Raw genomic sequence first — 26,019 nt, 5'->3', positions numbered from 1 at the left:
AAGATTCATTTAAGAAGAGGTCACCTCATTCTCCACAGGAAACAGATTCTTTTCTGAACAAGGCATCTTAACAGTCATATCATCCCAGGAATCTCTGAATTTGCTTGGGTAGGGAACGGGGACTTCACCTTCTTTTAGCAGGTCTGTCTATAAACCAGAGACACTTCGAATCAATTTAACAGGCTTTTACAACTATGCTTTCTCCTATGAATCACTACAAACAATTTCATAGACAGGTCAGGATGTCATTGCAAAAGATGGCAATTTTTTTTTGGCTACTTATAAAAATTGTAATTTTAAAAATGAAATTAGTCTACTACAGATAAATTACCATTTCTCAAATTCTTGATAATATACTTCGCAATTGTGATGGGAAAAAATATTTCTTTAGGGCCATTAGAAGTTTTATCCATCACTTCAGTCAAAATCCTTTTAATAAAATATCCAAACACTGAGTTCTATGGTGTGTGGGCACCGATTAGACTCACACTGACAGGATGCCCTAAGGCGCTGGCCGAGAACATCACAGTGTCTCTGAGGAGTGCTGTGGAAACCATGGCTTACCCTGATGAGTACTCTGTGACTGTCTGTCACCCTGAGGTGTGGCAGGGGCTTTCCACACTGAGGCATTCTTCTAAACTCCTCTACTGGGGTTCCAAGCCATTTCCTCTTTTTCTGCTCAGCCAACACTTGCCCACTAAAATGAAGGAAAAAATTATGCTATTTGCATTATGATGATATTAATTATGGTGTTTATATCATGTTTCCAAATGATTTGGCTTCAAGCCCTTTCAAAATTAAAGTAATATTTCACCCTAAATACTGCAAATATTCTGTCATTATTTACTCATGTAGTTTGAAACCTCTATGCTGTTTTTTCCCCCCAGTGAAACATAAAAAAGGAGAATTTTTGAAGAATCTTTACACAGCCCATTTTCATATGACAGTTCATTGTTGTGAACACATCAGAGATTATCAGTGAATAACAACTTAATTCAGAATATTCCTCACACAAAGCTATCGAATAGCTTCCTAAACTTGGAATATTCTGAAACAAGTTGACTACTTTATAGTGCTTTTTTTTTTTTTTTTTTTTTTTGGAGCTTGACAGAAATTATCACACCAAACTGTTGTTGTATGGAAAAGAGTTGGACAAAGATTCTTCCAAATGGACCCTTTTCACAGACTGTGATGACATGTTTCTACCTTATTTAACAGCATAAATCTAGCAAACTTTTTTATAATTTATATTTTTTTATTATTTAGTGTACATTTATAATATTATGCTTTGTGATATATTACCCTGTAATTGTTTAAAAATATGAGTTACCACAGCTGTGATGGGGTTTCTAATACAGCTGCTGAGAGAGTGACAGTAAATTTGGCATCTTTCTGACTTCCATAATCCAGCACTCTTTATTTTTTGGAAACATGGAAATATGGTAATGGTAACAAAACCGTGAATTTTTACTTTTGCTGTTCGAGCAAACGGTTAAGCAAAACTAATATTTGCTGTGATCTCCCATTCACTCCTATAGATGTTTACCCTGCAATAGTTTACTTATGCGTTTCAAACCCGAAAATGTGAGAATTATCCATCTGACTTTTTGTGCTCCATATAAAAAAAAATTATAATAAGAGCATAGAGGTTTAAAATGACAGGAGGGTAAGTAAATAAGGACAGAATTGTCATTTTTGGATTAAATACACAGCAAAGTGTCTGAAAACACACTACCTTGCTGAAGCAGTTGTCTGTGTCTGGTTACAGTTAGGCTCATCCTTAACAGGATTTACAGGAACAAAAGCACCAGCACTAGAATTTTGCCCCTCTGTATTATCCGTTTCCATGTCTGTCACTTTAGATTTGTCTTTAATGTTGTCAACAGCTTCTGGATTAGGGATTGGGGGTTTGGACTCCACCATTGGACCAACTCTTAAACAAGACCCTTGCGAGTCAAGGCAAGTAGAGGCATTTTTCCCCGAGTTGCTGGGCAGAGAAACTATGCATGGTGGGCTCTCTGGGCTCATCATTTCCACATCTGTACAAGGTGTGTCGCTTGCATTTAGCGATAAACTGAGGTTTGTCTTTATTATTTCTGTAGTCGTGCAAGTTAGCTTGCTATCCGGTGACTTTGATTCAGAGGCCTTTTCTCCATTGCTTGGCTTTAACTGACTGGCTGCATCATCACTGACAGTGGCATCTCTGATGCCCTTTGAGTCCATTTCACAGTTTGGCAAAGAGGATTGTATTATGTCCAGCTTAGTGTCATCCTGCTCCTTACATTTTCTTGTAAAGTCACACAGTTTATCGCTATCTTTCATGGCTGCTTGAACATTGTCCTTATTTTCACACTCAAAAGACTTGTGGAGATCACTTCTTGCATCCTCAGACTTTGTATCATCACCATCAACATGGCTGGCAAAGAAAAGAAACACTGGCTGCTTCAGATGGAATCTGTCACCCATTTAAACAATTAAGTAAATAACAGTAAAATCCATTTACCTGTTCAGATCTTTCTTAGATTCATCCATATTCATCGTAAACACACTTGGAGCCAAATTACCTGCTGTCATAAGCAAAGTGATCACAGAAATGAAATTGGAAGTTAAAGTTGTTCCATATCTCAAAAAAAGAAAAAAAAAAGAAAAAAGTGTGCTTTCACTTTCTATTTCTTCTTAACTTCACAATCTGTCAAAACAGCATCTTTTTTTTTTTAATCTAAACTATTATACAGATATTATGGGTTTGGTTAGGAAGGAGAGTTGTGTGTTTATATAAGGTTTACAGAAAGTTCACTCTGTTGTTGTGAACTGAGTGCTAACAAAAGGCAGGTCAGGGTATGCATGAATTTCTAGACTAATATCAGCCTCGAAGATCTTTCTAAATATATTGTATTTATTTCTTAGATGGATTCATATTAATCTCTCATATCCAGATCTTCGTCATCAGAGCACATATTAACTTAACTACAACACACATCTACAGTATGTCTATCAGTAAACTGGAGCCTTAAAATATAAACACCAATCCATATATCGCATTCAGTTCTAATACATTATAACTACGCGCTATTTGGCATTATTATTGCTACAAAAATTGTAACAGCCCTTAAATACTTTATCCTAATATTTGTGTTCAAAACAGGCTGATATACTGTAAGTCATTTATTTGATCACGGATCAAACAATCATACTTGCACTCTTTTTTGCTTTGTCTTCGTATCCCTGTGCAGCTCGCACACATATTCGAGCTCTTTTCCTGCGGTCGGGAAAACAACACCTATTTATGCAAAGGCTTTTGCTTTTTATCAACACACAGAAAAATACGGAGAAAGCAGAGCTAGTAAAGGCAAAGCATCACTTCCGGAACATGAAGTTGCCCGCTGATTGGGTAGATTCGTGTCACGTGATAAAATGGAAGCCGCTTTCTTGAGTTCAAGTTCAACAAAAAAGAAAGCGGGTTCTTTCATAATCTTAATATGTGGATTTATATGTGTTCATGAAAGTTATATTTTTTTAAACATATTTTACACAGAGGAAAATACCTTTGATGGATCAAAACATTGTGCTGCAAGTTGAACTGACATTATTTTTTTTTAACGTTTTGTCACTTTGGGCAGTCTTGCGCCCCCTTCCGTTTAATAGTATCAATTAATTTATTAGTTTGTATCTCCTTCACCATCAGAATCGTCCTTTTATCAGCCTTTCACGAAAGGAGACTTGGCGTAAGTAAGGAAAGTAAGCTTTTACTTGGTATTAATAATTAATTTGCATTATCAATACAATTAATAACATTATCTAACTGAATGTATTTCATTAATGTGATCTAAAGAGGCAGCTTATATTCGGGTTACAAGATACAAGAAAACACAAAAAATACAATAAATATTTTTTAATGAATAATGAATAACAAAGGAATAGATACATTAAAATTATCATAGAAAATGGCAAGTGATTTTGTAAATGGTAAATTCTACTTTATGCACTGGATAAATCTCATAATTCTACAAAAGCTAAATATTGCAATGGTAAAACTTTAAAATAAGTTAACATTAGTTAATGCATTAGGTATCCTGAACTAATAATAAATAGTAAAACATTTTACAGCATTTATTGATCACAAATATGAATAATGTCCATTTATAAATTCACTAATGTTCAGTGTTTGTTCATGTAAGTTCATATTGCATTAAATAACAAAAGTCCTAATAAATGTATTAGTATATGTTGAAAGTAACATTAAACATGATGAATTGATGCTGTAAACGTATTGTTTGTTGTTAGTTCATGTTAACTATTGCATTAACTGATGTTAACAAATACGACCTTTTTGTGAGTGTTACCATTGCGATAAATTTGTATTTTAATAAAAAAAATTGCATATTAACAAAGAAAATAAACATAGCTGGCTATCAGAAATCAAACAAACACAGTGTAACTTCAAGCAGCGCTGTAAACCGTCAACCCAGCGAAGTCCACAGAGGAGAAAAAAATAGCAATTGCAGTAGATTTTTCATTCAAGTATTTTTTTGGAGAGAGAGAAAAAAAAAAGAAGAAATACATAAAACTGAACTTCAACAGGTTCAACATTTACTGTGTCCCAGGGCAAGTTTGCTTAATCACTTTTGAAATTCAACTAAAATGGCTTCACAATTTTCATGGAGATGTAGTTCTGAAAGAATAAAATGAAAGACTTTAGGCAAAGCACATGATGAAGTGATTCGTGCAGGTTCTTCAAGAAGCGAAATTTGAATGAAATTACTTGTAATAATAAAAGAAAAAGACTCACAGGGAAGGAATACAAGAGTATTCCAAGAAAGAGGATCACCAGTATGAGAATACTGAGTCCAATGAAGAGCCATTTGTATCTGCGCCATATGATGAACTTCATGGTCTTACATGGATTTGTGAACCAAAGGAAAGACGTATCTGGACGGCTGTTGGAACACATTACAATTACTGTCACATCATCATATCAGGCATGATAATGAATGACCAAAATATGATATTCAAAACACATAATATACTTTGGAGGATCTAGTTTAGGGTTCATGTTGGGTTCATCTCTTCCTTTCCCAGCTGGTCTCTCATCAGCCTCCTTCTCTTCCACCACTTCCAGAGTCATCTCCACTTTACCCTAACACAAAGTGAAGGGTCTTTAGCGAAATCAACTTACGGTGCACTATGCATGTATGTGTCATGCTTGAAAGTTATACTCACAGCCAGGATTTTTTTGCCATCTTCCTCCATGGCGCAGGGCCACCAGCCTCTCACTGACTTCTGAGAGAAGAGTGATGTAGGAGGAAGGCTCTTGCCTGTATGTGTTAGCATGCTTAAAGAGCACTTTTCAGGGGTCTTAGCAGGAGGGATAAGGTGAAGCAGATCCAACTCCACTGTACCTATTTGAGAAAGCCGTGCAATTAGATATATGATTGAGCAAGTGATTTCTAATTACAATAATGTGTGTGCTACAAAAGAATAATCTTTCTAGAGGGAATCATAAAGTCTGGTGACTTCATATGTTGGTTTGAATCCAGAACTTTCACCTAAGTAGTCATCCAAGGAGAATTTGTCATTGTCCCAGATCTGGATGATCAGTTTGGGAGGGATCCTGAACTCCATTTTGTCAAGACTCCAGAAGTGTTCCTGGATATCAATACACATTGGGTTCATTGTAGCTATTAATGAATAAAGCATTTTATAAAAGCCTTTTTTGTTACAACGCTTTTGCAAGCACTAACCTTTCTAGACACAAGGCACAACTGTTCTGCTGGCAAGTAATCAAAGTCAAAGACAAATCTCCAGTTGAAATTTCCATCTCCATCTAGAGACCTGTAATGGACGTCAGTTTTCTGCTTGTCCTCCTCCATACCTGGCATCCACCTATAAATTCAAATAATAATGGTAACACTGTACAATAAGGTTTTGTAAATTAACATACAGTAAGTTAAAAAGAACTATCGATGAACTACACTTTTACAGCACATATTAATCTAGGTTAATATTAATTTATACAAATACTAATACATTTTTAATATTAAAAGCTGAACAAACAATGAACAATAGTATATTTAAAAATTAACATTAAACAAGATTAATAAATGCTTTTAAAAAGTATTGTTCATTATTAGTGCATGATTCGTAACACATTATCTAATGCTGACGTATATAACCTTATTTTAAAGTGTTACCATAAAAACTAATGCATGTATTTGTATTAAGATACAATCCATTAATAGAGTGATTGAACAGTAGATCAATTAAATTAATAACATATGGACATCCATATTCATACATGTTAATATTATCAGTAGAACAATTACCCTTTCACATAGATGTCACTCATGTTTTCTCCTGTGATGCTGGTTTCATCCAGGATGACTTCAGTCGTATTCCAAATGATGGCTCGCAGGAAATATCTTCAATGTAAAGAGACACATTAGAACAGCACAATTAGAAGAAAAGTTACAATGTAACAATTACAATGTGAAGAAAAGCAGACAGTACCTTTTGGGTTTGCGAGGAGTGATGTCACACACCGGTCCTGGAATACCTTGGTTTTTAGGGAATATTTCAACCCACATCTGAATTGTACCCTATGAAGATAATATAGACATGGGTGATACAAACAGTACTTCTGTGATAAAAATCATTGCAAAATTATATATGTATGAGAAGAGCTTGGCGTATGGGACTGACCTGAGAGAGAGTGGGCTGGTAAGTGCTGTACAAGGTTCTAGTCTCCACATGTTCTGGTACAAGGCCTTGCCTCCTCAACACATGCAGGCAGATTCGCTCCTTAGCTGGGCCCAAGTGTGGGTGGATGCTTTTATTGGCCTCTATGAGCAAAATGATATTCAGAATAGAACATTTCCAGTGTTTTCACCACAAATATATTGTATTACAATGATACAATTTCTTAAATAGCAAAGTAAATTTGCTCCAAGTTCCGCACAAAAGTAGAAATGCAATAAATCAGGGTTCCCACACCAATTAATTTACATTTTTGTGATTACTGGATAAGGATTTTTTTTAATCATTTTAAAGACATTTCACTTTCTAGCAATTTCAAGCCCCTGAAATATTTCAGAGCTGACCATACAGTAACTACTGTACTAGAAAAACCCATATTCACTATAGAACTTTCCATGAATTTCCTTTTTGGTTTTAAGAATTGTTTTTCCTTTATAAGTTTTTCTTTATTTTTTTAAATCCTTTGATGTGTCAAAAAACCCTTATGAATATGCATCTCCTTACTTATTTTATATCCTATAGATTTGCCCTCAGGGGCAATTCCTGATGTGACAGCAAATTGTCCCTATATTTAGTACCAGAAAGATACTTAAGTTTATATTCAGTATTTAAATTAAGATGTGCATGATCTTTAGGTCCAGGTAAAATCCAATGGTTTAAAGGAGCATACCCAGTTCAGATAGCCTGTAATCTTGTCCTCCAAAACACAGAAAACTGCCATCATCTGCAATTTGAGGAGCAGGGATTCCTCTCAACCTGGCCAGATTCTGTAGGATCTGAGATGGTTTGAGCTGGCCTCTCCACTGGTTCACTCCAGATCTGTTCCATACATATTCCAAATAGCAGTACATAAATAGGTCTAGTTATAGAGCTGTTTAGCCATGACGTCAGTTTGTAGGCGAATGTGAATTTTGAAGCCACACTGAAGCAACTTAAAAAAAAAAAAAAAAAACACAAGGCGGCCTCAAAATGTACGTTTGAGGTATGACGGTGTGTAATTTACTGTATGTTGTATTTTTTTCATTATAATGAAATCATATATAATCAAAATTTTCATTTTTTGGTGAACTATTCCTTTAATTATTAGCTTGATCAGCAAGATGGCTACCATCAGATGGCAGTCTAATATTCTTTATTCTTTATACACATTTGTTGGTGAAATGCCTTTCTGGCAAAATTATTTTCCCACTGTTCAAAGTTGTTAAGAATCTCTTGTACTTGGGAACGTGCCTTTTAGCAACTTTCAAAATGTTTACATTATTACATGATACAGTACATCAGTAGGGGAACAGTTCCTACTAAACAAAATATACGTCTGAGGTATGACTGTGTGTAATTTATGTTGTAGAACAAAACGTCCACATATCTTAAAGTACTGTTTACCAAAGACCTTATTTTACTCATAAATCCAAAACTGCCCTTATAAAACCCCATAGGAAAATCCAGAGGGGACCCATGGCAAATTCTCTTCTGGGTTTTTAAACTACAACCTGAACAGCTCTTTAGGGTACATGTATCAGATGATTAAACTGCAATGAAAAAGTGTCCACAATTATAAGATAAAAACTTACACACAGTAAGATTTTGGGATGCCATAATGTGACCCAAACCGAGAGAGAAGTCGATTCTCAAGGTCTATCACTGTTTCCCCAACCTTCTCATCAGAACTGAGCAAGTCGAAATCATAGACGGCAATCTTCAAGTCCTTGTCTTGTGGAATGTAACAGTTCATTTCAAACAATCTATGAACATACATCATAATAAAATAATTGTTAGTCTCACTGACTAATTTAGAAATATGCAGTGATCTGTGCATGAATGCATTTCATATATCTCCATAGTCTCACCTTCCAAAATCTGGATTTAGGGTGTTTGGTTTATAGTGATCTCTGTCATCAATAATTTTCTTCCCCAGAGAAATCTTTATGTAAGGATCACACTAAAAAAACAAAAACAAAACTAAAATAAGGGTAGGTACATACGAAACTTCAAACTTTTACCATTCAAAAACACAATGTAGATATGTGATATTTTGTAAGTTATGTAAAAACCTCTTGTTATTTTACTTCTCAAATGGCTACAGTTGACTCTTACCATGCCATTGTTGTCTTTGGGCTGTAGGTCAAGACAGCGTATAATGTAGATTCTGACCAGGCACTCCTGAGGGCAGCTCTCAGGCAACACTCTAAACTGCCGAGGTGGGTCTGAGACACTGGGGTCATCTGATAAGGGATACACTCTAAATGACCCCTGTGAACACAGTCATACCACATTACTATAGACTAACTGCTACAATATTTCTAATAGGAAGGAGGAACTTAAAGGCGTACAGTGGTTCACCCAAAAAAAAAGAAAAGAAAAAAGACCATTCTGTCATCATTTTCTCATCCTCATGTGGTTCCAAGCTCGAAATACTTGCTTTCTTATGTGGAACACAAAAGGAGATGTTAGCAGAATGTTGGCTTCAGTCTTCAGTCTTTTTTCCATACAATGAAAGTGAATGGTGACTGAGATTAACATTTCCTTTTGTATTCCTCTAAAGAAAGAATGTCATAATGGTTTGAAATAACATGAGGGTGAGGAAATGATGCCAAAATGTTCATTTTTTGGTGAACTATCCCTTTAATTATTAGCTAGATCAGCTAGGTGGCTACCACCAGATGGCAGTTTAATATCCTTTACACTCTTTTGTTGGTGCAATGCCTTTTTGGCCAAAAATTGTCCCACCTTTCCCACTGTTCAAAGTTGTTAAGAATCTCTTGTACTTGGGAATGTGCCATTTAGCAACTTTAGCTTTCAAAATGTTTATATTATTACCAGTATACAAGTAGGGGAACAGTTCCAACAAAAAAAACCTGTGACTAAGTGCCCTGCACTTAGTCTCAACCATGATAGGTAGGGTTGCCACCCATCCCATAAAATATGAGATCGTCCCGTATTTAAGCTGGTCAGATAGCGTCACAATTTAACATTGATATAAGTTGGAAAATTTGCCTATGGTATGTAAGGGACCGTCTGAAAAGTCCACAAATGGTGGTAAACTGTGGAGTTTTTTCTAAATAAATGTTCAATAATATCAAACAATGTATGAATACAATCATAAAGACAAGTACAAGTGAAGGAAAAAAATTAAACAAATAAAATTATAAAAAAATAAAAAAATATGTATAAACCATCCAAAATGTATACATAAATAAGATAAAGAAGACAAATAATTGAAAAAAATTAAATAAATATATTTTTAACATATAAATGATGTATTGGGTCAGGAAAGTTCTAATTGTAGCATATAAGAAAGGATACACAATTTTTATTAATAACGCATATTAACACAATGCATTTATTGCTAAAACTGTGGAGGATATGGTGAGGGGCCGTGAATTATATCCTACTTGGATTATACATACAAACTTTGTTTTGGCAGCCCAGATCTTTAAGGGAGAGTTTGCCCAAAATAAAAATCATGCCATCATTCACTCATTTACGCACGAGTGGTTCCAAACCGATATAACTGTCTTTCTTCAGAGGAATACAAAAGGAGATGTTTGGGAGAATGTTAGCCTCAGTCCCCATACACTTTCATTGTATGGGGAAAAAAAATGCAGTGAAAGTGAACAGTGAATGAGGCTTACATTTTGCCTAACATCTATTTTAGTGTTCCATGGATGGAAGAAAGTCATATGGGTTTGGAATGACATAAAGCTGAGTATATGATTAATTTTGAATTTTCATTTTCGGTGCACTATTCCTTTAATTATGAGGAAACTCCTACCTCTAATAAAAAGCCACTCAATTCATTAGCAGAGGAAACTCTATGAATAGCTGTGGCATTGTAAAGTACATGACCATATGGCACAGACTTGCCTTGAATTCTCCTACCACAGAAGGGTCGTCCGCCACATCCTCAGTCTTGCCCCTCTGCAGTTTGAATGTATTGCAGAAATCTGTAAGCCCTCTGAATTCAGGAACGTCTTCAAGCTCAGTGTCATAGACCTGAAACAGACTCAAGCTTTTAACAACTTTGAATAACAATAGCCATACCTTATCTACTTTGAAACATAAGCAGTATGCATTCCGACATCTTAAAAGGATGGTAAGAGCAGGCATGTAATCTCACTGTTAAGGTGTCATAACCCTTTTGGAGATAAGGTCCACACTTTTCATGATCGTTAATGGAAGCATAGAATTTACTCCACCAGTCCACAGTGTCCTCTTCCTACAACAGATTGTTAAATAATATATCTGAATCTGGATTCTTAAGATGCTGTAACAGTCTGTCAACTGATAGACAAATCTTTTTACAGTAAATGTTTTTTCTGTAGGCAGTGGGAATATTCTAAGTGGATTATGAGAGGAAGCAATTTAGAAGGATTTGGAAAGGAGTTTTGGAAAAAAGACTACTAACCATCATGATGGTTTACAAAGAAAATGTCAGTGTAATTACTCTGAAGAAAAAAAACTGTCATTCAAATCTGTTCACAGTACCTTTCTAGCAACGCTGGGCATTCTGTTTTCCATATCAATTATTACATCTCTAGGAGCAGATGTCATCATGGCCACTGAGACATATAAATTATATAAGAGACAATTATAACCATGCATTGACAGTCAAATAATAATATTGTTTGAATTTTTTTTTGTTTTACGTTTTAACATAAACATTTATGTTCTTGCCAGACTATTTATTACACAACAAAAAAACAAAAAACAAAAAGAAACTGTGAAATGTGATTTTACCCCTGGCAGACATGGCCACCTCTGTGGTGCCTATGTAAGGATCACATCTGAACTCCTCCAGGGAGTCTATAGTACACTGTCCAACAACTGGTTTTCGACCAAAGGGCCTGTGGTCAATGACTTTGAGCACAATGGGTGGAGTATACATCTCATCTTTTGGGAGAAGCTGAAAAGAGAGACATTTTCAAGATCTGTTTTTTCAAAAAACAAAACAAAAAAACAAAGGTCCATTGACTAACGCAACATGCTTAAAGTATGTGTTTTTACTAGGCCTAATTTTGTGCACTGTGACTGATTTAAAAACACATTTTAAATCCTGAAGCAGTTCAGATTTATAGAGTCTAGGGACACATGCTCTTTGAAGACAAATGAGTAAAGTTCAGGCATGAAACTCTACATGGAGAATGCTGATAGGTTCTTTGAACTTGTTATCTGTAAGCCAATCGGCTTGCTCACATGTGATATGTTAAGCCAATTGTCTTGCATGGTGGAAGCTAATAGGTCCTTTGACATGTCATTGGGTAGCCAATCAACTTGTGTACTCTTTCTTCGTCTAATTTTTAAATTGTTCAGTTTTGCAAATAAGCCGGTTTCACTGCAGCTGTGAGAGTTTTTTCTCTGAAACCCTCCACCTCCCCAGCACCACAGATCTGTTACATGGGGACTGTATGTATGTCTAATTGTGCAGCAGCATGCCAACATGTTTAACTCAGCATGTCTGTGAATGTTGTAGCAGTAGCAAGTGTTCGTAATTGACCCTTCACTAAGCTCCGCCCCCCCTTAGTTACAGTTGCTTGCTCTGACAAGAACTCCCCATTGGAATGAATGGGAAAATGCCGTGAACCACGCGTGACATTTAATGCATAATAATCTTATGTTTTTTGTAAAAGAAATTGTTAAATTACACAGTAATTTGATTGAAAACTGTGCAGACTGTAAATCAGAATCAAGGCAAATGATTATTACAGTCACTTGAAAAGAGAAAAACTTCATTTAATAGCGATTACACATCTAATAACATTAGTATATATGAACAGAGCTGTTTATAATGTCTCATAACACACAAATTTTAATGCTGTAAACTGTTTATTTACTATCGCTTTTATTATGACTTGAATCAATAAATAAATGAATTAACGTTTAGTTATTAGCTTTAATTTACCTTGGAGCAAATGTAGGTGTCGTTGCAGATGTTATATGTTCATTTGGGAATGAGAGCTGACAGTTTAATCCAGACATGCTCTTCTCCAGATTTATTTAAGATTATTTAAAAATAAAGAAAGAAAAACACTGCGTGTAACCTCTGTGGGTAACTCTTGTCTCTATTACGAATGACCAAGCAACAACATGTTTTAAGTTTTTTGGATTATTTTGATAAAATCTAATTTAAAAGAACTCAAACACACATTACTCCCATAGGCTGTCACTGGGAAATAGCTAACATGTGTCAGAGTAATGGCAGCAGGGCAACAGTTGCTAAGACAGGATTGGTCAGAACCGCTTTTAAGGCGGGGCTTAGTGAAGGGTCAATTGCTCAGTAGCAGCATAGCTATATCTTTCCGAGAGTTGTCATGAATTAACTCGATTTTGTTGCCTGCCCATGCAAAACTAGCCACCACAATGATAGGGTGTTCTGGGTGGTTACTAGGGTGTTCTGGTTGGTTGCTAGGGTGTTACTAGGTGGTTGTTAGTTCTGAGTGGTGTTATAGTGCATGGCTATTCTGTTGAAAAGGTGTTCTGGGTGGTTGCTAGAGTGAGCAATAGTAATAGTGGTGCTAGCCTTAGCAAGCACCACAAATCTTTATTGTGGAGTGCTCTTTTGTGGAGGACTAAAATATAGCTTGTACAAAAATGTAAAACTAAGGCCACTGGTGGCAAAAACTCTCTTTATTTGTTATATGCAAGTTATTTTAGCTGTGCAGTTTCATCGTTTTGGTGCAGTTTCTTTAGGTAAGCAAGTACTGTACCACTTTGAGGAACAGGACTGATCCAGGGAAGTTGGGATTTTTCTTGATGTTCTTGATAATGGCAGTTTGAACAGTCTGTCCTCCACATTCAGCTATAAGACTGGGGGAAGACACTGCAGCCAACTGATATGCCTTCATGTTCCTTAAACCCCAAGCCAGGATCTGTCAAAACATACAGTATGAATGAGATACTTGCAGTAATTCTATTTATTGTAGTAATGACCAGTAGGGTAATTGTATTACCTCAACTGCAGTGAGCTGCACCACAGGCCTGATCCCCTGAGGAACCATGTAAAGATTCTCACTTCTCCGAGGTGGGACTAGGGGCAGGTTGACATCATTTGCCTGAGATCAACAGTGAACAGCACAGCGACTAAGCAAATCGGAATGGTGCTATGGTTAAGATGATATCTCTAATAGAAACATCAATTTGGTCACTGATTTAAGCAGCTACTTGTATCTTTCAAATGATAACAATGGCACCTCTAGGGAACAACATGTTTTCAAATATTGTTAAGAGATTGAGGAGCATAGTTAACTGTAGCATGGTTGACTATATTGAAAATATATATATATATATATATATATATATATATATATATATATATATATATATATATATATATTTATTAACAGTTTTTATTGATTCCATACTTAAATCATACAAACATAACATAAAATACGGAATCAATTATATACATTAAACAGCTCCCTCCGAACATTCTCCCACACCCCCCACCCGACACAAACATGCACTACAGTGGTCAACAACAATTAGAACATAAAAATAAATAAATAAAATAAATAAATAAAACATTAAAAAAAGATATACTTTCAAATGACAGCATCTATTCTAGAATACATTTTATGGACTGATGAAAAGAATGTATAGTCCCTCCCAGATGGGTTCAAAAGTCTCCAATTATCTGTAAGACCAAGATTTTTACACATCCTGTGAAGCGTCAATTTTGCTCTAGGGGGCTTACACACTTCTGCTTCACTATGATCAAGGACTGAGTCCATCAAAAGATTAAATTCGCCTCCCAATATTATATCATGAGGGGTGCCAGTGGCTTGCAACATCCCTTCAAGATCTATAAAAAAGCCCTGATCATGAAAGTTAGGTGCATGAATATTAGACAAAATAAGACTTTGCCCCTGAATTTCTGCTAAAACAATAATGACTCTTCTTAATTTATCTTTAATCTGTTTGAGACATTTGAATTGTAAATGTTTACTTATCAATGTAATGTCTCCCCCTGCTCTTACTTGAGCCAGCACTAAAGAAAACATGTCCACCCCATATCTTCCCAAATTTTTCAGCTTCCTGCAATGACAGATGCATTTCTTGAAGAAACACTATATCATATTTATTACGTTTAAGAAAAGAAATAACCTTCCTTCTTTGTATGGGGTGCCCCAACCCATTCACAATCCACATGGAGAGAGACAATCCATTCATATTAACATTTAACATTTTGACATATTAGAAAAAATAGATTGTATAACAAAAATACAATTATAACGACTACATTCCAACATTAGAGCAACAATCAAATCCCAAACTTCCCCCAGAACCAAACAAACGTGTGCATTAACCCCGTGCACAACAGTGCCAACCGCCGTCCATCCCACTAAACTCAAACAGTCCATGCATGCCTACGAAAGCCCCCACGACAACTTTGCCATCGAATTGCTCAAGTCCGGTGCTTCTATACAAATTTGTCAGACAGAATTACAAACAGAAAATATTCTATAAAAACTCCAGCCAGTACGTGGAAAAAACACAAAAAACGTGTAGATTGCCCCAAAGGTGTGTTCCTCCACAAAACAAACTCCAGCCGCTAGTGGGACCAAAAAAAAAAATGGGGGCTGTTCAGTTCCTCGGGCAGTCAAACGAATGTTCAGTGAGTCGGTCCATTCGGTCGTTACACAAGTGGAACACATGCCCTAATCACTCCAATGTCCTGCAAGAAATATTCCACAAAACAAACTCCAGCCGATAGGAGGCATAAGCACCGAGAATGAGCAGATTCATCCACAACTGTCCCGAAGAAATGATTCTACACAAAACAACCTCCAGCTGCTAGGCAGAACCAGCACAAAATGAAACTAAAAAGGTGCTCAGTTTCCTTGGACAGTCAAGTGTAGGTTCAATGAGACATGTCCACTAGGCGACAACATGAAAATCACCAAATGGCTTACTCACTCCAATGTTTTTATGAAGGACATTGCTTGCATGGTCGCTAGTGGGTTAGCAGCTAATTCCCTCTCCGATGACTCCAGATAAACGATCCGTTTCTTAACATCTGCAACTCTTGTAAGCACCTCAGTGAATTTCGCCTCCATGGAAGTGATCGATCGACGTATACAGTAAGATCCTCCAAGTCTGCAATGACCTTCGTCAGCATTGCCGACACATTCATCAGTTCACGCCGGATTTCTTTCAGTTCACTGTCCGAATTGAGTCCGGGGCTTCCGGCCTGCTGCTGAGGAGAATCAGCCCGAGCACGTAAGTGTCTTTTAATATCTCCAGAGCCCAAGGATTTTAAATTCTTTGACGTATTGTCTTCCCAAAACAATTAAGGATCAGGGTGTATCAAATCTCACCGGTTTGTGACACAAATATTATTAAAACTCACCGTTCACACGTCTGACCCTCGCATGGCGCCCATGAGACTATATTGTAATATTAAACATAAAACTCAGACACGTTTACAAAACTGTAACAGAAAAATACTGGCCTCCAGTGATACAAACAGTATTTAAATAAGTCACTGTATGGCTACATGTGTAGATGACGGCAGGTAGACTGCCATACTCACATAAAATAATATTTTAAACATAAATATATTAAAGATTTTAAATCTAAATTATTTAAAACTTTCTGATAACAAACCTTATCTTTAAGCAAGAGCTCCGCTGCTACCAGCATTTCTCCAGCATTTCTTCCCTTCATGGTGATGGGGAACCAAAGGAGTTTTGGGGTTAATGGGGTCGCAGGGTTTAGCTTCACCATTGTAGGACACGTGCATCTGCCCATAACCTCATCCTTTCCCTGCAATACATCCATAGGTTAAGAATACAACATAAAACCAGCCATTCACGTGAATCCACAATCTACAGAAAGTTTAGGACGTATGTTTTGTCCTCCTTCATGAAACTTCTGTTCTTAAATTTATAATCAGTAGTCTAAATAACACAACTCTGCTGATTACATTTCAAAATACAGATACCTTAATCCAGAATCTAAGGTTTCAAATGAGTTATAGAGATAACAGAGAGTTATAGAGATAATAGAGATAGTAGATAATAACAGAGATAATAGATAATAATACCATTTGGTCACTATCATAAACTTCCAGGATGACATTAGGTGGATTATGAGCAATGGTCTGAGGGTCTCCGTAGATTTCAATGTCATCAAAAATGAGGGTCTGGTCCCATGTGGGATTGAGGTTGGACTTGATGATTTCGGTGGTCTTGCTGACATGCAAGAAGGACACATGGACATAGGGATCTGTAAAAATACAATGCAAAAGATCAATCATTCATAATTCATTATGAACATATCATTATTTCAATGCTTCCTCTTTATTTCAATGCTTTTAATCAGATTCCTCACCAGAAAAGCTGTCTTTGTCCATAGGAAGAAGGTTCTTGGCTTGATAGACATAAACTCTGAGATGGTAGATGAATGACTCTGTTGAAGCACATGATGATTTGGGTAAAACATCAACAGTTTGTATTCTATCACAGAGTGATACGTCTCCATGCGTCTTGTATGCAACTGGTATATGTGTCTTCTGTTTATAGTTGTGTGTGTATATATATACTGCATTAATGCATTAACTAATGTTAACAAATTAACATTAACCAAGATTAATAAGCGCTTTAAATGTATTGGTAATTGTTAGTTCATTTTAACTAATGTAGTTAACTGATGTTAATGAATGCAACTTTTTTGTAAAGTGTTACCACTAAACTGTTATAAATAGCTAGGAGTTGGTCCAATTTGAGAACTGTTTTAAATAATGCTTAATTGGAATGCAGTGAAGTCCTTTTTTGTTAGATCTGTAAGTATTATATATATATATATATATATATATATATATATATATATATACACACACAGTTGAAGTCAGAAGTTTACATACACCTTAGTCAAATACATTTAAACTCAGTTTTGCACAATTCCTGACATTTAACCGTAGAGAACATTCCCTGTTTTAGGTCAGTTAGGATCACTACTTTATTTTAAGAATGTGAAATGTCAGAATATTAGTAGAGAGAATTATTTATTTCAGCTTTTCTTTCATCACATTCACAGTGGGTCAAAAGTTTACATACACTTTGTTAGTATTTGGTAGCATTGCCTTTAAATTGTTTAACTTGGGTCAAACGTTTTGGGTAGCCTTCCACAAGCTTCTCACAATGTGTTGCTGGAATTTTGTTCATTCCTCCAGACAGAACTGGTGTAACTGATTCAGGTTTGAAGGCCTCCTTGCTCACACACGCTGTTTCGGACTGAGGTCAGGGCTTTGTGATGGCCACTCCAATAACTTGACTTTGTTGTCCTTAAGCCATTTTGCCACAACTTTAGAGGTATGCTTGGGGTCATTGTCCATTTGGAAGACCCATTAGCGACAAGCTTTAACTTCCTGGCTGAAGTCTTGAGATGTTGCTTCAATATATCCATAAAATTTTCCTTCCTCATGATTCCATCTATTTTGTGAAGTGCACCAGTCCCTCCTGCAGCAAAGCACCCCCCAACATGATGCTGCCACCCCCATGCTTCACGGTTGGGATAGTGTTCTTCGGCTTGCAAGCCTCAACCATTTTCCTCCAAACATAACTATGGTCATTATGGCCAAACAGTTCAATTTTTGTTTCATTAGACCAGGGGATATTTCTCCAAAAAGTAAGATCTTTGTCCCCATGTGCACTTGCAAACTGTAGTCTGGCTTTTTTATGGTGGTTTTGGAGCAGTGGCTTCTTCCTTGCTGAGCAGCCTTTCAGGTTATGTCGATATAGGACTCGTTTTACTGTGGATATAGATACTTGCCTACCTGTTTCCTCCAGCATCTTCACAAGGTCCTTTGCTGTTGTTCTGGGATTGATTTGCACTTTTCACGCCAAACTACGTTCATCTCTAGGAGACAGAATGCGTCTCCTTCCTGAGCGATATGATGGCTGCGTCGTCTCATGGTGTTTATACTTGCATACTATTGTTTGTACAGATGAACATATTACCTTCAGGCATTTGGAAATAGCTCCCAAGGATGAACCAGACTTGTGGAGGTCCACAATTTATTTTCTGAGGTCTTGGCTGATTTCTTTTGATTTTCCCATGATGTCAAGCAAAGAGGTATTGGGTTTGAAGGTAGGTCTTAAAATACATCCACAGGTACACTTCCAATTCAGTACACCTCCTATAAGAAGCTAAGTGGCTAATTGTCTAAAGGCTTGACATAATTTCTTGGAATTCTCCAAGCTGCTTAAAGGCACAGCTAACTTAGTGTATGTAAATTTCAGACCCAATGAAATTGTGATATAGTCAATTAAAAGTGAAACAATCTGTCTGTAAAAAATTGTTGGAAAAATTACTCATGTCATGCACAAAGTAGATGTCCTAAAGGACTTGCCAAAACTATAGTTTGCTAATGTTAAATCTCAGGAGTGGTAAAAAATGAGTTTTAATGACTTCAACCTAAGCATATGTAAACTTCTGACTTCAACTCATATATATATATATATATATATATATATATATATATATATATATATATATATATATATATACACACACAAGGTTGGGAGGGTTACTTTTGAAATGTATTCCACTACAGATTACAGAATACATGCTGTAACATGTAATTTGTAATGTTTTCCGTTAGATTACTCAAGGTCAGTGACGTATTTTAAATACTTTGGATTACTTCTTCAGCACTGGTAGATTTTTTTCACTTGTTTTGACTATAAAAACTCTGCCAGTACACTAAGACAAAATACATGTTAAAAAATACATTCTCTAAAAAACCTAAGTATCTTATGCAGTGTTGTTTCTAAAACAAGATTAATCAAATTGATCTTGTTTTAAGGATTTTTAGATATTTTTACAGGAAAACAATACAAAAATTATTATCAAGAATATGATTTTTGCCCTAATATCAAAGGTCTTTCTAGAAAAAAAGAAATTATGATCCAACGTGAATTTTCTTGATAAAAAAATATGATCGTGCGTGGAAACGTGCATGTAAAATGGCTAGAAATAGCATTTTATCTTAGCGTAAAGCTGACAATTTATACAAGGTTTATTTCTATTTCTTCTGCTCCAAACTTACTTCTCTGTCAGCTCATATGAATGTAACACATCATAAGAAAGTGTTTCACTGCTGTTCAAATGCACTTTGGATCACATCATTTATATGTATAAATGTTTTCCATCTGAAAGCACTAAATATTAAATGAAACAAATGACAATAAAATGCAAAATAATCTCTTCAGTAATCAAAATACTTTTTGAATGTAACTGTATTCTAATGACCAATTATATAAATTGTAACTGTAGTGGAATAGAGTTACTTATATTTTGTATTTGAAATACGTAATCCTGTTACACTACTCCCCAACCCTGTATGTGTATATATATATATATATATATATATATATATATATATATATATATATATATATATACACACACACACACACACACACACATATACACACAACTATATACACAGAAGACACATATACCAGTTGCATACAAGATGCATAGAGACGTGTATATATATATACACTACTGGTCAAAAGTTTTGAAACACATCCATTCTTTATTATAATTTATTTTATTTTTTTTTCACATTTTAGAATAATAGTAAAGTCATTAAAACTATGGAATAACATAAATGGAACTATGGGAATTATGTTGTGACTAAACAAAATCCAAAATAAATCAAAAATGTGTTATATTTTAGCATCTTCAAAGTAGTCACCCTTTGCCTAGAATTTGCAGACAAGTACTCTTGACATTTTCTTAACAAACTTCTTGAGGTATCACCCTGGGATGCTTTTTAAACAGTATTGAAGGAGTTCCCGTCTATGTTGGGCACTTAGTGGCTGCTTTTCTTTATTATTTGGTCCAAGTTATCAATTTCAAAAACTTTTTTTTTTTAAATTAAATTTTAGTTTTATAATGAAATAAATGAATATGTTGGCACAATTATATTTTTGTCTACAAAACTAATTTCAAACATTTAAGCATACGCCTTCAGATCAAAAGATTTTTATGATCATGAGAAACATTTCAGTCAAGTGTTTCAAAACTTTTGACCGGTAGTGTGTATATATATATATATATATATATATATATATATATATATATATATATATATATATATATATATATATATATATAAAATACTTACAGAAATAACAAAAAAGGACTTCACTGCATTCCAATTAAGCATTATTTAAAACAGTTCTCAAATTGGACCAACTCCTAGCTATTTATAACAGTTTAGTGGTAACACTTTACAAAAAAGTTGCATTCATTAACTTCGGTTAACTACATTAGTTAAAATGAACTAACAATGACCAATACATTTAAAGCGCTTATTAATCTTTGTTAATGTTAATTTGTTAACATTAGTTAATGCATTATGAACTAACATGAACTAACACTGAACAAATATATTCTTATTAATTAATAATAACGAATATTAATATATGCTGTAAAATAATCATGTTAATTGTTAGCTGATGGTACCTAATGCATTTACTAATGGTAACAAATACAGCCTTATTGTAAAGTGTTACCAAAATAGTTAGGTACAAAAGCTACTTAATTACAAAAGTTTCTGTCCACGTAAAAAGTCAATGGAAATGCTGTCGCGAAACATAGCTAGGTGTTTGCTGTTTCCTCTTGCTATCGAATTTTGTTCAATAATCCCATTAATCAGCAGTTTTTAGGATTCAATTGGCTCCATTAAAGGTATAGTTCACCCAAAAATGAAACTTCTCATCATTTACTCACCCTTATTCAATCCTAGATGTGTATGACTCTCTTTCCTTAGCAGAACACAAACGAAGTTTTTTTTAAAAAATATCTCAGCTCTGTAGGTCCATATAATGCAAGTAAAAGGTGATCAGACCTTTGTAGCTCCAAAAATCACATAAAGGAAACATAAAAGTAATCCATACGACTCCATATATATCCATATTTTCAGAATCAATAAAACAGGTGTGAGTGAGAAACAGAACAATATTTAAGTCCTTTTTTTTACTCTAAATCTCCACTTTAACTTTCACTTTCAAATGTGAAACTGAAACTAAACAGGCACCACATGTGACTTTCAGGCTGTTTCTCACCCACACCTATATTATTACTTCTAAAGATATGGATTTAACCACTGGAGTCTTATGGATTACTTTTATGTTTAATTTATGGTATTTTTGGAGCTACAAAGGTCTGGTCACCATTCACTTGCATTGTGTGGATCTACAGAGCAAAAATGTTCTTCTAAAAATCTTAATTTGTGTTCAGCAGAAGAACAAAAGTTACACATTTGAGATGGCATGAGGGTGAGTAAATGATGAGAGAATTTTCATTTTTGGGTGAACTATACCTTTAATGTGTGTTGTTGTTATTTTTTGCTTTATCTCATGTCCAGAATGTCAAAAAAGGAAGAGGAGGGGTGTGTAAGTCATACTGAGATAATCAGTAGAAGGAATCTTGTCCTTTAATCAGCAGGAATGAATAAACATGACTCACTGTCAAATCTACAAAACACAGTGGGCGTGTTGGCACCAAAGAGTTTAGCTGATGTGTCTTTTTTGCTGCCTTTCTCATCCTCATCTATTCCCTAAAAGCAAAGAACAATATGTGAGGAAGATCAAGCTTTTAAATAAGTTCGATATACCTTAAAAATAAGTTCTAAATGAAATGAGTGTAGTCATTTTTAATTATGTTCAGGCATCAAACAACCACAAACCACAGGCATGGTCCAAAGACAAGTAATAATATTTTTAATCCTGTTATGTGTCAGGGACAAATAAATTAGCAATAAGTCCAAGGCTGTCTCCTAATGAAGTTAAGGAACTGGCCAAAGTAAAACATATTTCAAAAATCTAATTAGCCTTTTCTGTTCTGACAGTCATTCAAGAAAATGAATGGTCTAACCAAGGCCCCCTCCAGGTTAAAGATAGCCGATGCGCCCACAGTGCCAGCTGGTGCCATTTTCCTCCTCCAGCGTCTGCGGCGGAACGTGTCTGAGGAACGCTCCTTCCTGTGGAACTTCCAACCAATCAGTGACGAGTATTCCCAGCCATCACCCAAGTCTTTCCTCTGTTGGGAAATTTTTTTGCCAAATTGTATCTTAGTCAATTTTACAGCTATACATATTATGAACAATATTTGACTAATGATTTGCAGTACTTTCTAAGCACAAATAAACTTTTCATAACAGTGTCCTAAACTACTGCAACAAAGTGTCAAGTAATAAAAGTTTTTCTATGTTAATCTGAGTTTTAGTCCTAACCAGCCATGGTACATTTTATGTTTCCCTGGGTAGCACAGTAAAATCTCATAGATTCAAAATCCTGTGGCACATAACCTTATATTAAATATCAAATGTAATCTGATTGGCTGTGATTGTGAGGTGTCGCTAGGCATTTCCACTTGCAGTTTGGACAGACAAATTACGTGTCGCTGGAATCTTGTTGTGTTGTGTCTGGTCAGAACACAATGTAAAGTACGATACATAACATATGTTCTGACATCTAAAACATAACTGTGAAACAGAATGTAAAGGAAATGAATCAGAAGGATTTCAGGAAAACAGGAAAAACCTGTAAGGTCCCCTCACCTCTAGAGTGGGAGAGTCTGCTGTCTTCCTGCGGGGTCGGACCAAACTTATCCTGCGATGGATATGGTACATTTTCTCTGCAGCACCCCAGGACCTGGGCTTATCATCAGGAGGAATGGTGACACCATATTCCCAACCTGGCAGTGGAAAAATAAAGACATTTGGAGTGTTGGAATCAGCTCCCACATTTAAGACATCATTCATCACATTACGCATAATGATGATAATATGTTACGTACAATATGTGCATATTAGTTCATTTATCTGACTGATTCATTAAAGGTGCACTCAGTAATATTTGTGTTAACGATGCACTGACACCTAACAGCATAGATGCAATATCACGCAAAAACAGACATTCTCAGATACCCATGCCATTGTAGAAAAACACTATCTGCAGACATGATTCATTTATTTAACGATGGAAAGCATCAAATTACAGGGTATTATTGAGATAAAGTGAGTAATATTCAGCTCGTCATATTGTATGATCTCAACATATCGGCACTCATGAATGTGCACCCAGCACCTTATGTAAAATAAAGAAGCCTTTTCTCATAGACTGATATGACTAGTCTTCATATCATATGAGTGTAGGTAACTTTAAACAATTTTCAAAATACTGTTCTACTATTAATATATATTTTTATTTAAATGTTTAGTAATTAGCTATGAAAATCAGGAGTGCACCTTTAAACATGCACTGCTATGTTTAGCCAAACTACTTTCCTATTAGTGTTATGCAATGGTTTTGATTCCTGACCTTTCTCATCCACTGCCCTGTTGCTGTCAAAATTCCACTTGTCTTCCCAAATCCAGCCTGGGGGACACTCCATCTCCTCAGGACTCTGGGCCTTCTCTCCATTCTGCACAGAACAAATCCCATTACTCAAGACTGTTTTCAGCTCTCTGCCAGCAAGTGTCTGCTATCTGAATGGTCCAGGCATTGATTGAAGAGCATGCTTACAATCTGCTTTAAAACAACATTTTCCAACATCATGAGTAAAAAGCAATATCTGCTGACAGTTGCTCCTCAGTGATCTAACAATAGTGTATCGAGTGAAAATGTGCTTAGAGACATCTCTCCACGTGACGAGTGGAAAGGTCTGCTGTTTCAAGTTTCCATACTACATTCAAAATTAAAATGTTAAACTCAAATGTGAAGTCCTGTTGAGCTTGTGAATCCCAAATGTACAAGGAAATTGGTTTATTTAAATAAACACTTTCATTTGTAATTTGACATTGAACTTTCTTCTTTGCTGTGCTGGCATGCTGTGCTTTTTCTCTCACCACATCAGTGTAAGGTTCGGCTGCAGGCTTCCACTCTCCACCAGGGAAACGAGTTTCGTTTTGATAGACCTCATCAGTGAATTCTGAGTGCCCTGCGTCAGCCTCTGTAAGCAGACTGAGACATACACATAACATACACCGATCAGCCACAACATTAAAACCACCTGCCTAAATAGTATATTTATGACATTTATGAGATATCAGAATGGGGGAAAAAATGTAATCTCAGTGATTTGGAGCGTGGCATGATTGTTGGTGCCAGATGGGCTGGTTTGAGTATTTCTGTATCTCCTGGGATTTTCAAACACAACAGTCTCTAGAATTTACACCAAATGGTGCCAAAAACAAAAAACATCCAGTGAGGGGCAGTTCTGTGGATGGAAATGACTTATTGATGAGAGAGGTCAACAGAGAATGGCCAGACTGGTTCGAACTGACAAAGTCTATGGTAACTCAGATAACCTCTCTGTACAATTGTGGTGAGAAGAATAGCATCTCAAAATGCTATTCTGAGATGCAGGTTGGTGCTGTTTTGGCGGCACGAGGGGGACCTACACAATATTAGGCAGGTGGTTTTAATGTTGTGGCTGATCGGTGTATATTTTGAGTCAAAAGTCCAATTACACAAATGCTTGTTTTCTCTAACAGCGAGTTTTTATATGGTGGTTTATGGTGGAGTTCAAAACTCTTAAATTAGAATATTTTTTTTGTGAATTATGTGCTCCACTAAAATGTAAATATAATCATCAGCATTTTTGCATAGGTTCAAATATACAGTTTAATGAATGTAGATATTAACAAAAAGGTTGAACTGTGTTCTCCCGACAAGGGTATTTTTCAGAAATATCAGGTCAGGGCAATTGTTTTATACACTAAATAAATCTATATAATTTGGCATATTTTTAAGTTTTACGCATTTCAATTTCATAACAAAATTCCATTAAATTTAATTGTGCAATTTCTAACAAAATTAAATAAAACTTAAAATATGTTTTATTTTTTGCAATACATTTTTTTATTTCACTTTCAAAATTAAATTTTGCTGTTTCATAAGTAGATTTGTGTTTCATAAATGTTTTACTGTTTCCATTTGTATTTATTTTTTTATTTTTTATTTTTATTAACTGACATAGTTATGCTATTATGTTCAATGAATTGTATCACTTTTTTTTCCTGGGCAATAATGCTGGACATGTTCAATAGCTTTTTTGCAACCAAGACAACTGACTTTCATAAATAAACCTACCTAGAAAAATACTGTCAAATAGTAACCTCTCACTTATGTCTTCTCATGTATTCATAAGCACACACATACAGTACATAAAACACTAATATATACTTTGACATACACATGACTACAAGGCCATAACACAGAACAGGGCATGGAGTTTGGGTCACTGTAG

At 35.5% G+C, this 26,019-nt stretch overlaps 2 protein-coding genes across 4 annotated transcripts in view; both read right to left on the bottom strand.

Annotated features, from left to right (window-relative positions):
* LOC127414098 (poly(ADP-ribose) glycohydrolase-like) overlaps nt 1–3,366 on the bottom strand; it is a 40,004-nt gene extending 36,638 nt beyond the window's left edge. Inside the window, exons 1-5 of one of the 2 annotated variants that reach the window (XM_051651843.1) lie at nt 3,195–3,366; nt 2,504–2,564; nt 1,736–2,416; nt 565–697; nt 25–147 (exon numbers count right to left, since the gene is read on the bottom strand). In XM_051651843.1, coding sequence (XP_051507803.1) covers nt 25–147; nt 565–697; nt 1,736–2,416; nt 2,504–2,538 — 972 coding nt within the window. In that variant the 5' untranslated portion in view covers nt 2,539–2,564; nt 3,195–3,366. Of the gene's footprint in view, nt 1–24; nt 148–564; nt 698–1,735; nt 2,417–2,503; nt 2,568–3,194 lie in introns of both variants that reach the window. The other variant, XM_051651842.1, reaches the window with a different exon arrangement.
* A 568-nt stretch (nt 3,367–3,934) lies between these two features.
* The window catches only part of LOC127414121 (myoferlin-like), a 47,423-nt gene continuing 25,338 nt past the window's right edge, over nt 3,935–26,019 (bottom strand). For both annotated transcript variants that reach the window (XM_051651894.1, XM_051651895.1), the window contains 27 exons: nt 24,617–24,731; nt 24,090–24,192; nt 23,327–23,463; nt 22,642–22,806; nt 22,234–22,324; nt 17,083–17,160; nt 16,796–16,977; nt 16,357–16,515; nt 13,701–13,802; nt 13,458–13,619; nt 11,491–11,656; nt 11,239–11,312; nt 10,871–10,969; nt 10,618–10,746; nt 8,848–9,003; nt 8,601–8,692; nt 8,325–8,495; nt 7,424–7,572; nt 6,700–6,839; nt 6,508–6,596; nt 6,324–6,419; nt 5,742–5,883; nt 5,547–5,646; nt 5,221–5,399; nt 5,028–5,137; nt 4,790–4,937; nt 3,935–4,672 (listed from right to left, as the gene is read on the bottom strand). In XM_051651894.1, the coding sequence (XP_051507854.1) occupies nt 4,637–4,672; nt 4,790–4,937; nt 5,028–5,137; nt 5,221–5,399; nt 5,547–5,646; nt 5,742–5,883; nt 6,324–6,419; nt 6,508–6,596; nt 6,700–6,839; nt 7,424–7,572; nt 8,325–8,495; nt 8,601–8,692; nt 8,848–9,003; nt 10,618–10,746; nt 10,871–10,969; nt 11,239–11,312; nt 11,491–11,656; nt 13,458–13,619; nt 13,701–13,802; nt 16,357–16,515; nt 16,796–16,977; nt 17,083–17,160; nt 22,234–22,324; nt 22,642–22,806; nt 23,327–23,463; nt 24,090–24,192; nt 24,617–24,731 (3,370 nt within the window). In that variant the 3' untranslated portion in view covers nt 3,935–4,636. The remainder of the gene's footprint in view (nt 4,673–4,789; nt 4,938–5,027; nt 5,138–5,220; nt 5,400–5,546; nt 5,647–5,741; nt 5,884–6,323; nt 6,420–6,507; nt 6,597–6,699; nt 6,840–7,423; nt 7,573–8,324; nt 8,496–8,600; nt 8,693–8,847; nt 9,004–10,617; nt 10,747–10,870; nt 10,970–11,238; nt 11,313–11,490; nt 11,657–13,457; nt 13,620–13,700; nt 13,803–16,356; nt 16,516–16,795; nt 16,978–17,082; nt 17,161–22,233; nt 22,325–22,641; nt 22,807–23,326; nt 23,464–24,089; nt 24,193–24,616; nt 24,732–26,019) is intronic.

This window comes from Myxocyprinus asiaticus, chromosome 23 (genome assembly GCF_019703515.2).
Source record: "Myxocyprinus asiaticus isolate MX2 ecotype Aquarium Trade chromosome 23, UBuf_Myxa_2, whole genome shotgun sequence".
Lineage (NCBI taxonomy): Eukaryota > Metazoa > Chordata > Actinopteri > Cypriniformes > Catostomidae > Myxocyprinus > Myxocyprinus asiaticus.
Note: the sequence above shows the minus strand (reverse complement) of the source record. Positions and strands in the feature narration are given on the sequence as shown.